This window comes from Perca flavescens, chromosome 5 (genome assembly GCF_004354835.1).
Source record: "Perca flavescens isolate YP-PL-M2 chromosome 5, PFLA_1.0, whole genome shotgun sequence".
In the NCBI taxonomy this organism is placed as follows: domain Eukaryota; kingdom Metazoa; phylum Chordata; class Actinopteri; order Perciformes; family Percidae; genus Perca; species Perca flavescens.
In genome coordinates, this window is record NC_041335.1 from 7,048,912 (window position 1) to 7,062,733 (window position 13,822).

Consider the following 13,822-nt stretch of genomic DNA (forward strand, 5'->3'; position numbering starts at 1 on the left):
ACAAGACTAAATATGTTTGTCAACAACCTTTTTTTCCATGACTAAGACGAGACGATGACGAGACTGCGCCAATGTCCAAAAATGCTGACTAAGACTAAATTAACATGCATTATTGTTGACGGAAAAAGACGAGACTAAAATTTTTGCATATAATTAAAATTCAAAATTCATTTTCATTGACATTCATTTTCGTCTACAATCGCCTGTACTTTTTCATCATGAGATAGAATATTCAGCTGTTCTAGGGTTGGCTACCAAGACCCGGTGCTACGGCACCAAACGGTGCCGTAACGACGCTAGATAATACTACACTCGACAGCAGGTAACGTTAACGTACGGTTGGTACTTGAAATACGCCTCGCCAGCTTCATGCTGCATTCAAAGTTATTGTAAAATATCCTTTTCTCATGGAGTGATTGTCGTTTAACAGGAATTTACTGGTGAAATAAGGAAGAGGCTCGATATTTATATAACATAATACAATTTATTTTTATATAACTATTTGACTGAAATGGTTATCAGAAATAATCTCAGAAATAATTTATTTAAAAAAATACTACAATGTTTGGACTAAAACTTGAGTAAGATATATTGAGTTCTCTTTTGACTAAAACTAGACTAAAATGACGAGACCTTTAGTCAACTAAAACTTGACTAACAAAAAAAGATATGTGAATGACTAAATATGACTAAAACTAACAAGGACATTTGGCACAAGACTAAGACTAAGACTAAATTAAAAATAGGTGACAAAATTAACACTACTCTAGCATTGCTAAGGGACACAACTATCTCATGGCAGGTGTATTGCTCGGGACCCAAAGAAGCGCAGTGTTGAGTGTGAAGTTGTTTGGATGAGCGGTTCTTCTTTCCTGTTCCAAATAGGTACTGCACTAGTTTTAAAAATAAAATAAACTATGAGTGTTCAGTATGTACATTTCAAATGTAATTGCAATATCCCAAAATTATCTTCATTTTACTGTTACTACCAGTGCATGAGACGATGGTAACTGATACATGAGGAGCCAGAGATCACTTAACTGATGTCTAAATAGATGTAGATGTCATTGTCACAAATACACAGTGGGACAAGATCTGCATTGACTTAGTTTTGATCACCTGTTCTTTCCTAGCAATTTAATTTCCACAATATGAGCTTAATTTCTATCAGTATTCTCTTCTCCCTTTGCCGTTTCTTGTTAAGTGGCTATGTGCCCTGTCAAGGTGCAGCCTCTGACTTAGGGCGTTTTCACACATACCTTGTTTGGTCCGGACTTAGTTTGATCCGAACCTAAATTACAGGTGTGAAACCTCCCCCGGACCACGGTCCGGATCAAAAGACCAAATTTTGGTCCGATAAAAAGAGGTGGTCTCGGTCCGGACCAAACTGAATCATGGTCTGGTTCGTTTATAGTGTGAAAGCATTTTTTGGATGGTTCGGACTTTCGGACCAAATACAAGAAGCTCTGGCAGGCTCTCCCTGTGTTACAAGACCGGGGAAGCTCCTTTAAGGAATAGCTCGTTGCTTAGTGAGAGAGAGTGACGGTGAATGCGCTCAGAGAAGACAACTGTCGGCTGTCAGAGCAGAGAATACATCAGCAGTTTATTTGTTAAGTGGTAGTAAATGTACAGTGTAGGTTTCAGTTTGTCTCTGAATAATTGCTCCAGAAAGAAAGTTCCCGTGTCTTGCTTCTCAACATCACAATCAAACAAAAAGAGGCGCGGCAGTAGGGGAGAGCAGCAGTCAGTTGGAAAAACTCCGACACAGAGAGAGGATACGAGAGGACCAATCAGTTATAAGTATCTGGAGACGCAGCTGACGTATGTGATGACGGCAGGACGTAGGTTTGTCACGTATAGATCTTTAGTGCGCTTGCATAACTGCAGTGTGAAACCAAAACTTACCGGATCAAATTTATACAATGTAACAAAAACATGAACCTTGGTCCGGACATTGGTTCGGACTTTCATGTGTGAAAACGCCCTTAATCCATCTTTCGTGCTCTCCCTGCACTCAGATGATCATTTAGGCAGTGCTCTGAGCTGGCTTGTCAGAACTGGATGAGTTTGTCAGTCAGCAGTTTAGACAGCTGTTAAGTAAGAATTTCCTTTTCCTCTTCTTTTGTACTAGATTGTTTTTTCATATGAACTCCACACTGTAAACATTATATACCCTCTCCCACTCTAAAGGCCGCATCAAAGGTTGACAGCTTTATTTGGCAGCAGCAGCTAGTTTAAAACTTTGATACTTACATATCAGGCAGTGTCTAGAAATAAAACTTTTTGTTTCAGGCTAGGAGCCAGAAAGTAAGTTCTGAAAGGTAGACATTACAGCACCTTGAAAAGCAAAAGCTGAGTCAGTGTTATTGATCACCCACCACATCAGACTTATTCCTGCACAGAAATTCAAGGTGGCTGACAGTGTCATTTTCTCTGCCACCTTCATAAAAAGATGCATGTCGGTGGTAATTTTTACTACAAAAACTATGTGCAAAAATATAAAGCTTGGGTGTACAAGTTAGTTACAACACAATATAAGAAAATTACACTAATTTACCCTTATTGATTAAAAGAATGAAACTTTAGCCAAGAGCTAGACAAAAAATTCTGTTTTTTTTTAGACCCTAACATCAATAGGGAGGTAGAGCATTTTAAGATTAGATGAGAAAGTAGACACCGTTTAAAAAAAACAGGCCAACAGGTTGATTAGTGAAGCTCATGTGTTCCTGATGTCTAAGTGGACTGTTCTGCAATAAAGCCAAATATAGTGGATAACGCTGTGAATTATTCGTACAACGTAATTCTACACCAATGGGATAAAAAGGTTTGGATTTTTGCAGACTGCCTTTTGTTGGCACATTCCAGGTTTTTTTAAGCATGTTACTGCCACTGACTGTTGATCTTTGGAATAGCGCCAAACAGGCAGCAAAATGTTATCACGTGCATGTTATGCACATGTAAGTGCCTCCTTGTGCATGTCTCCAAGACAAATAAGGGGCCCACTCATCAGAACATTGCTCCAAAATAATAAAAAAATCACCTTTTCAACTTCATTTACAAATATTTCGTGCAAGCTTTCTTCCTAATTCCCTCTATCTGACCTTTCTACCAGTTTCACATCCCTCTCATCCTGTTCTAGCTTTCCCTGATGCATTAAACTAGACCTGACTGTCCTTCCCCATCTGCACCTTGGCAGTCTAAAGCCTTGCAAACTGAAGAAATTGGACGACCTGGTTCTGAACCCCAGCTTTCAAGTTTCCAAGCTCTTTGTAAAACAAGACAATATGGAAACGTTTGTATAACGGATGTGCAGCAATGTGCTGGGACTGCCAGGTCTACAGTGGCCAAACATCTGCACAGAGGTGACAAGGCATGTAGACAAATTATAGACCTTCAACATATGTTCACTTCACAGATGTTGATAATGCATATAGACATGCAGATTGGAGTGCATTCAAGCTGGAAACCACATTAACGCAATGCATCAATGTGAAAGACAGCTGCTAAATATAATGTTAACCAATTTGTTTGTCCTAAAGCCTTATGTCCTTTTTTGTATTCTCATTCTCATCAGAGACATCTATTTTTAAATTCCAAGCGTCTCACTTGGTCATTGGTGGACTTTGCACTGGATTGGATGACTAGACTGTTATTTCTGGCATTGCTCTACAAAGAGTGACAAAAGTATGAATTTAATTTAAGTGGTGCACGTCTCTTGTTGTGCATGTATCTTTTTAAATTGATATTAAGCAAAAAAGCTTATTTTGAAAGCCCTTTATTTGTTCCAATAATCTCCTATTCTCTTCCCTCATAAAACAGATCTCGCAACTGAATGTACACAACAGAGAAAACCTCTGATGCAGATGCAGTTAGGAGTCATTTACTATATTATATCTGACTTTTTCCTGCTAGTTTAGATCTGTCCAGATGTGAGATTTAGGCCTACATACATATATTTTAGGCATAAAGAATGTTGTTGCCTGAATCAAGGTCTTTTCATACAGGGAGCCATTGACACGTCTAGCAATTTATTTTCAATGAAAGGAAAGCGAGTGGGCAGGTAGGGGGCTGCAGGCAATCTGACAGCAGAAGCGACAAGCGGGTGCAATCCTGTGAAACTGCTGCGGGCGTGCTTGTCACATGCACACGCCCGCTGCAAGAGATGAATTGAATTGTCTTTAACTTTTTCCTACGTGGACGAGGCGCAGTGCAAATCAATAAACAAGAGACTGATTCTTACTGTGTGTGAGTTTCCTAAAACATTAGTCTCACATTGCTAGACCTATATCCACAGCACTGTAGAATAAGGTCTGGCTACAATACACATACATTCCAAGATGAGGAAAAAAAGTCTAATTTCTTTAAACCAAGCACAATCATTCGCTGTGGTTCTAGTACAGCAACGGTGACTCTGCAAAGTATTTTGGGAAAATTTATTTTGGTGAAACATTTGTACCCCGCACGCCACATAAAATATCAAATTAAGTTAACTCTTCACACAATTCAGTAACAAGAGTTATTTAAATTACCTGGATACATAGTTAAACGTAATTTGCTCTCAAGTGTATTGCCGTGTGTACTTCGTCCATAGCAATCCCACCAATCTGTCCCAAAACGTGCCAGAGAGTAAATATATATATATATATAAACATTTTCTTTTTTTTTGTGATAAAATTGTTATTTTATTTTAAAGAGACATACAGGTATGTATACGCCTCAAAAATAGAGCGCAAAACATATATTCACATACCTACCTATACATATACACAGAAACGTATGATTAACAACTAAGATAAAGAAAAAAAAAACACATTAAACCTGAAGCCCGTGGAGGGTAGTTAAAAGTGAATGCCAAGCCTCTATTGCGGACTCTTTTGCTCTGTGGACTCTAGCTGTCGACAACTCCAAGTAGACAATGTACAAATATATTAAAACCCAACCTCAAAAAGAGAGCGAATGTGGAGATTTCCAACGTGTGGTAACTACTTTTTTTGCAGCCGTAAGTCCAGCCAGCAATGCTTTTCTCATATTCAGTGTCAAACCCTGCCTTGACAAATCATTCAAAATAAGTGTAGCAGGCGAGCAGGGCAATTTAATCTTAAACAACCTAGGGAGGTTAAAGGCAACCATCTTCCAAAAGTCAGACACTGGGGTACACTCCCAAAACATGTGAAAATAACTGCCTATCACTTTGGAGGAACAGAAAGTACACATAGGATCGTCAATAACCTTCATCAAATGAAGCTTCCTAGGAGTTAAATATACCCAGTGTATATAATTGTAATGTATTTGCTGATGATCAGGGTTTCTGGATGCTAAGCCCACACTGATCCACACTTTATCCCATGTAGGTTCCAAATCTGGAACATCTCTCCTCCACACCATGTCCAATGCCAGGGGTCTGTAAGCATACCGCAGCAAGATCCAGTATAGTCTCGAAAAAAAAACCTTGTACTCCCAGCAGAGTGGAACAATTTTCAAAATGGGTGTGGTGTAAGAGGGGCCTGTAAAGGGGCACCATTGCTTTTTAAAGTCGATCTCAGCTGCAAATAAAAGAAAAAGGAGGTACGTGGTAAACCATGCTTAATACATATGTTCTGAAAAGTGAGTAACCCCCCCTCCCCATAAATATCGCCGTGTGTGCAAATGTTTTTTTTTTTTTCCCAATCAGGAAATCAAATAGGACGACCGCCAATTAACAATCTGTCATTGTTAAATATTGGAGAGTGTGGGTCCCAAACAGAAGAGCAACCAGCCAATTTCTCCACCCTCCTCCATATCAGTAGCAAATGTGAAATCATAGGACCAAATCTCAAACGGCAGTGATGGGGTGAGATTTTGGAATGCAGAATGTTAGTAAACGAGTATGGAGCTATTATCCGCTCCTCCAAAGCATGAGCATCAGATTGAAACCAGGATAGGAGAGGCCCACTCATATAACTTGAAGTTTGGGAGGGACAAGCCACCAGCTTGCCTTTCTCGCTGCATAGTGGTGAGTTTAATGCGAGATCATTTGCCATGACACAGAAATTTATTTATTGCTGACTGTAATTTGCTCCAATATTGAGGGGGTTTGGGAAGGTGGAGCATCGAGCTAACAAAATTGACAATGGGCAGAATATTCATTTTAACTATGGCTACCCTGCCACAAAGTGAATTTGGCAGGTTAGTCCACCTGTCCAGATCTGCCACAATTTTGTTAAGTGTGTTTTTAATGATTCTCTGTATGGAGGAAGAGATATCTTCCCCAGATAAGTGAAGCTTTTAGTGACTGGAATAGATGCAGGGATGGGAGCATTACACATCGCCTGATTTAAAGGTAGCAAAGCTGATTTCTGCCAGTTTATTTTAAAACCAGAAAGTTTGCTGTAATGTTCAAAGGTTGACAAAACATGTGGGATACATTGCACAGGGTTATTTATATACAATAAAACATCATCAGCATAAAGTGAGACGTGATGGCGTGTTCCCCTAATGGAAATTGGAGAGATTGTGGGTGAGCCATGGATGGCTTGCGCCAGTGGTTCAAGAGAAAGGGTGAATAACAGAGGGCTAAGAGGGCAGCCTTGTCTTGATCCTCTCGAGACAGCAAAGGGAGAAGAGCTAGTTTTGCCTGTAAGCACTACAGCTGTTGGGTTATTATACAGCACCTTAATCATATTAACGAACTGCAAGCCGACCCCCATGAACTCTAACTCTGACCACAGAAATGGCCACTCCAGGCGGTCAAAGGCCTTCATTGCATCAAGTGAAAGAACAGCGGCAGGGGAACTTAAGCCTTGAGCACCATCTATAATATTCAATAGTCTTCTGACATTATCTGTAGCAAGTCTAGACTTTAAAAAACCCTGTCTGGTCACTATGACCCAGTTCTGTCATATGGCCTTGGAGCCGCCGGGCCAGTAATTTCGTATAAATCTTTAAATCTGCATTTAAAAGCGAAAGAGGCCTATAGCTGGAACACTCAACTGGATCCTTTCCTTTTTTAAGAAGGAGTGACATTAATGCTGAATTAACATCCCTAGAAAATGATCCCACTCTGATTGAATAAAGGATCATGTCCAATAACAGAGGGCAGATGAGGGGCCAAAAGGTGAGGTAAAATTCAGGTGGAATTCCATCCGGCCCTTGTGATCTACCTTTACGCATGTCCCTAACAGCTGCCTCACACTCCTGCAATGTGACGGGGCCATCTAGCTTTATGGAGTCAGTTCTAGCTTTATGGACAGTACTAAGGCGGGGTAGTTTAACGTCATTCAAGAAAATATCGCAGACATGTTTGTCAAAGTTACTTTCCGACTTATATAACTCCTGATAAAAGGAGGCAAAAGAGGCATTTACTTTCTTTGGGTCACATTGTATAGTGCCGTCTTTGTCTTTAATGCAAAAAATATCAGCAAAGCGCTCATCTGTCCAAAGTTTCATTGCTAGTAGACGACTGGGTTTTGAGGAGTTAAAATAGTAAGTTTGCTTTGTTTTGTGCATGAGGAATTCTGAACGGTGCCTCAGAAGAGAGTTAATCTCTTTTTTAATCAGTTCCTTCTGTAGGGCTGTGTAGTTGTTAAAATTATGTTGCAGGGAAGCATCAAGGGTCGCATATTTTAATTCTAAAGCTGTTACGCCTTATAAAGCCTTTCACTGCCTCCCAAAGTATTCTCGGATCGGAAACAGAACCTAAAATTTTTTTCAAACTGAGTTTTGAATGTTTCACCTCGCAGTAAGGAGGAATTGAAACACCACCTGGGGGCTTTAGTGGAAGACGAGCGAACGGTGACCGAACAATATATTGGTTAATGATCAGACCAGGTAACTGGAATGAAATGTGCGTTTTGAATATTTTGAAATAGATCTTTTGAGGCAAAGATAAAATCTAATCTCGAGAAGGAATTTATGTCTCCCTGAGTAAAATGAGAAGTCTTTTAGGGAAGGCGCAAGACATTGGTCCCTAGTCCCACTGCCACCTGTTCTGTCCATGCCGCTGTCCCACACCGCATTGAAATCTGCTCCTAGAACTAAATGAAACCCTGTGAGATCAAGCAAGGATTTAGTTAATAGTTCAAAAAAAGTGCCATCAAATGCATTAGGGGCATAAGCAGAAATAAGTGCAAAGTTTTTCCCATCTATGCCAATCTTGGCAATGGCTATCCAACCTGCATCATCCGCCCAGGAGTCAATCACATTAAAGTTTGCGTTTACACAATACCATTACTCCTTTACATTTTTACATTTCGTAGCTGCAGATGAAGTTGCAATAGGGTGATAAAACTTATTGGCTAATCGACCCACATCTTTGCACAATAAATGTGATTCCTGGATCATAGCAAAATCATATAAACATATTCTTTGTAAATATTTACAATCATTCCTTGAAAGAACCAAGCACGCCTGCCATATTACACAATCCAAATATCCTTCAAAACCTGCCATTTTCAGTGTGTAGCTTGCTAGCTCAAAGTTAGTTGTTGTTTCCTGAAGTCGAGGGATTTTGAGAACAAAAGCACACAGAGAACTGAAGGTTCGGGACATCCGGAGCGTGGCTCAAGTGCCGGATGTTGAATGTCAGGCAATTATCCTAGAAATGTACTTCCGTTGATCCAGACTATCAGAACAGTAGGACTTTTGCATGGCAGGGCTTCGGCTAAAGACTGGATGTATCAGGTAACATTACATATAGTTTGAACTTAAATTAAGTTTTAGAGTTATTACTATGCTAATTTAACTTTACCTATGAACAATAACTGGTTAGCAAAGACTAGTATTGCCACTATTTGATATAAACCGACCTGTGATTAGCCCCATGGTTACCATGCATTGAGCACCTGGTGTTTCCTTGCGGAGTCTGCCTGTCTATTGACACAATGAGCCAGTAAAACCCTGCGGATCCAAGCTAGTATGCAGCCGAAGTGTCGTTTACCATCTGAAAAGAGCTAAAGGACAACAGTTTCCTAGAGTAAATGTGCCCTAAAACTACGTTCATATACAACTAATATGCATTAGCAAATATATATATATAGTATATAAATGTATACTGTAGGTGATATGGTTGACATGATAAACATTATGTGCTGCATGTTAGCATAATGCTCTGTTGTGCATACAGCTTCACAGAGCTGCTAGCAATTCTTTGTATCGCCCATTCTCTCCAGGATTTCGCGATGTCGCAATCGCGCCAATTCACGCGAATTCAACCATGAAATCACCATGAGTTTGGTGCAACTCGCAATTTTGACCAATCACCGCAACTTTTCCGCAAATTTGACCAATAACCGGAGTTTCAACCAATCCCAGCATTCCCACGTGCCAGACTTTACGTCAGTATAATGTGACTCTGAGTGCCACTGACCAAGCGGGAGTGAGAGATCGCAACTTTTTTTTGAAACTTTCACTATCTCCCGCAACTTCATTGCAACAAACATACAAAAGACATTGCACTTTTAACCCAAATTTTTTTACAAAAGCTCCCGCAAAATCACGCATTTTGGGCCGCAACAATCTCAAAAAAAGGCCACGAAATCCTGGAGGGACTGATTGTGACTGACTATTGTGAGTAACCAGACCAATAATACTATTTTTGACTTCATAGCAACCCTGTCTTTAAGAAAAGGGTTGTAGACACAACTCTAGTCTGCAGAATTGTCTATTGATGGGCCTGAATGTATCCAACATTCACACTACAAGATAAGCCTTACCTCTGTGATTACCCTTCTAGTCAGAACAAGAAAATCCCTCTCTGGTTGCTCTTGTAAGGTAAAAAAAATAATTTCATCAAGAGCTACCTCAGCTCACCTTTTTCCCCTAAATCACACAGTACACTGAGTCATATCCCCTCTCTCACGGCTGCTACTTCTAGTCACTTTATTTTGCATCATCAGTTACATGTTCTTTTTATTTCTGCCATGCAGCAGGTCTCTCTCTCACATGATAAGTACAGTGGTACAGGAATGTTGTCAGGTCAATATGGTCACTATGGCTCTGTCCCTGCAATCCTTATAATTGGTTGTCTGTAATGCTAAAGAAGTAGGGATATTAGCTCATCAGTCACTGTGGATATCAGCAATGGATAATGTATGACATGTTAATATGGGTGACATGCTGTGATAGTACAAAGTGCCTTACAAAGAGCTGGCAATAGATCTGAAAACAAAAAGGAAAAGAACAACTGTGCTAAAAGCATAAATAAGTACAGTATTGGTCCGAATATAAGACCTTTTTTTTCTTCCTGCAAATATGTCTGAAAAAGTGGGGTGAGTTAGCCTAAAGAAACCAGGCGTCTCCCAACTATGGTCCAACTAATTTACTCTGATTAAGGGTTCTGGGACACAGTTTTTTGCTAGTGCTTGACATGCAGGCTCTGCATGCCAAGCAAACCACCTATCCCAATCAATGTTTATCAATTTATCAAACAACCAAAGCAGGCCCCCCTAGTCGTCGACCACAACTTGAAAATGAGCGAGGAACAGGTGGGGAGCAACATAAGTAAGCCCTCTTATTTTATGTGAAGCAACATGCATGCATTATTAATATAACTGACTTTAGCTTGGATTGATAGTAGAGTATTATATGACTACAATGGTATCATGTTACAGTGGTTGCTTTTGTGTTTGGTCAAACCAATTGTATAGCATTAAAGTTCAAGAAAGGATGGTTCACATAAGAAGAAAAAAATAAGTTCTATGCAGCTGAAGTCCCTACTAATTCAACCCGGAAATTTGTAAATTATGAATTTTTTGAATAGAGCTATTCAAGTCATCTGGTAAAAATATCTTTTCATATTGCAATATATATCACCAAAAATTATATTATTGCAATGTCAGTTTTTTTTTCCAATATCATGCAGCCCTTGTATTTACATGTCTGGCAGCCTGTCATGATTATTAACATGCCAGCTTAATCATTCTAAACCAAGTATTGATAACATATGGCACCTAGAGAAAGGTAACTTTGTATTTGTACAACTCCATAAAGTTGTACGTATTATTTCTATGCAGAAACTCAGAGTTTAAATGGAACTGACTTGGGCAGAGTGCGTTGCAGGTGATCTTCTGTACAGACATGCCCTCGCAGAAAGCACCACCGTTGAGAGGCGCCGGGTTAGTACAGGTTCGAGATCGCTTCTGGACACCCCGTCCACATGGCACATTACAGGGCGACCACTCTGTCCACAGGGACCAGCCGCCGTTCACTGGAAGGAGTTCAACAAATTTAGAGAGTAAGAAGAGGTATAGTGAGTGCACAACAACACATTTTACTTTTCCAGAACTCTGGCATAGTTAATACTCTAACAAGAGCTGGGGTTAATAACTATTATGTAGTCTCCAAGGCTATGCAAGGCAACAATGCAAAACGGCTTGAGCTGATTGAGCACAGTGCATTCATTGTTGTGGATATGCAGCTCCCTCTTTCCTAATTGCCTTTTCAATGTTCCTTGCTCTTGGATTAAGATAAAGACATGAAACTGTGTGAAAGCAAAGAAAACATCAATAAAAAGAAATTGCCATTTCTAAAGGCGACATTGAATCTTACTGGTCGACAGGTTGCAGTCGACCACTTAGCGCTCTGACTGAAGCAGTTTACTCTATGATCTCTCTGTCTTACGTGTGTGGAAACTAAATGTTTAACAGCCCTATCCGAGCTGGAGAACCTGCATTGCTGGAAGGCCTCCGTCAAATAAATACTTAATAAGCAACACTCCTTTTAAATGAGATTAAGACACAGTGGCTTATTTCCTTTCATAAAGTACACATTGAGTTTAAATGAGAGGCAGTAAATTGAGTCTTTGAATAATATATCGCTCTTCAGTGGAGACGTGGAGATGGGTGTCTTAATCACTTCTGTAGGATTGCAGGAAACCAAACAAATTGATCTGAAGCGCCATGTAAGCAGTGTGTCAGTACACTCTGATGTGTTGTAACAGGAAATAACAGCAGCTGAGAGGACAGCGTACCAAAGACTATTACAGTGGCTGTGGCACTGCGTCTCTTAGCGACAATGTTGCTGGCCAGACAGGTGTAGTTGCCCGAGTCAGACAGTCGCGCCTCGTTGATGATGAGGTTGTGGTCTGCACGGGTGTCAATGTTGTCATCGGTCAGGGAGCTCAGCAGCTCTTCATTTTTTAGCCATTCCATCTGTACAAGAGAGGTAATAAAGGACAGAGATATGATGCACTTTGCAAAAAAAAAAAAAAAACATCAAATATCCATTCTAAATCATTAATCAAATTTAAAAGATCATTTCTTTCATTACAACTTGGGCCCTAAGATTTTAGTTTCATTGTAATTACTGAAATTGAGATAGAAAACAAAACAAAGTTTGACAGGACAAGAAAACGATAATGAGACAGGGTGTAAAGCCAAAAGTATAGCAAGATTAACTAGAGCACTTAGTTGGAGGTTAACTCGTACAGGTAAAAATGTTGGCAAAAATAGTAAGTAGTAATTTTGCTATTAATTTTTGCTTTCTCTTACAACTAAGTTTGGCTAACAGTCTGACTGCTGTCCTTCATGGGGACTACTTCCCCGATGATGTCACTGGGGTTATCTCTGGTTATCTCATCTTGGATCTTTTTAACACAAAGCCTGCACTAAAAACTGGAGGCATGGAGTATGAGTGGCAGTATGTCAGGTAGTAGTCATATCTATCAGGTAGTCCCATTGCCAGACCTACCTCCACAGCGCTGCGGAGGAGGGTCTGGCTAGTCCATACAGCATTCAGGATAGGAGAAAAACGTGCTTTGGTTTATTGGCATTTCTTTAAACCAATCACAATCGTCTTGGGCGCCTCTGCAAAATAGCCTTGGGATTTTGATTTGATTTGACTACTTAAATATAAAAATATGAAACAGTACTCTGTGTCATACAGTAAAATACATAAATAGTCAGGGATGACACAAAGCCCAAAGACTTATTTCCATTGTGGTCCCTATAAGAGCAGGGGGAGTGGCAGCAGATCACACATCAATCATTTATCATACATTAAACACATTCATCCATATTATACAGAAAAATTAACAATAAAAATAGGTAATGACTATGATTGGCACCTAAGCCATACTTTCAAACCCTGTTCAAAACTGTCTATGCTTCTTACTGTCTTGAGTGTACCAGGTATCCAGTTTCAAAGGGTAGTTCCAGCATAAAGAAAAGACTGTTTGCCCAGATTAGTGTTACATCTGGGGGTACAAAAATCTGTTGAGCTACCCCTAGTGGAGTACCTGTGAACTTCATTTATTCTATTAAAATAATTTCTAAAATATTTGGGAACATCTCCATAAACAATTTTATGTACCATACCCAGCTGCATCTGACACACTCGATCATCAACTTTCAACCAGGAACTTGTTTTGGTGGAACATTTGTGCGTTCAAAGTTGTTTTAGTTGTGCAACAGAAAAGGCAGATCCTTGCAGGGATCTGAGAAAAGGTTAACCATAGTCCTCATAAATCAACCGTAGTTTAAAATGCCAATACAAAGGAAGCCCAAGGCAACGGATATCCAGCCTAAATGAGTGAAATCCAGCAGAATTTCCGTCGGCAACGGAGCAATCTTGGAAGTGGAACGTCGTGGATATAGGCTAGTCAGGTAGGGATGATCGAATTAAAGATGCTAACAAGATGCATCAGGGGAAATGTAGGATCTGGGGCTTCAGGTATAAACGTTGCGTACACACGAAAAGCTTGCGTACACTGGTTTTCACGGACACTTTGTGATGTATAAAAAATTTACTTGACGTGAGAATGCGCGGGCCGTCATGCAAACTGTTGAGAAGTCGTGAGAATGTGAGGCCATCCGCAAAGTCTTTTCTCTGTAACGTGGCGAATTCTAAC

At 39.9% G+C, this 13,822-nt stretch overlaps 1 protein-coding gene across 5 annotated transcripts in view; it reads right to left on the reverse strand.

The window, feature by feature from the left end:
- The window catches only part of unc5db (unc-5 netrin receptor Db), a 358,970-nt gene that overhangs the window by 89,346 nt on the left and 255,802 nt on the right, over positions 1-13,822 (reverse strand). For all 5 annotated transcript variants that reach the window (XM_028577296.1, XM_028577298.1, XM_028577295.1 and 2 more), the window contains 2 exons: positions 11,945-12,125; positions 11,015-11,182 (listed from right to left, as the gene is read on the reverse strand). In XM_028577296.1, the coding sequence (XP_028433097.1) occupies positions 11,015-11,182; positions 11,945-12,125 (349 nt within the window). The remainder of the gene's footprint in view (positions 1-11,014; positions 11,183-11,944; positions 12,126-13,822) is intronic.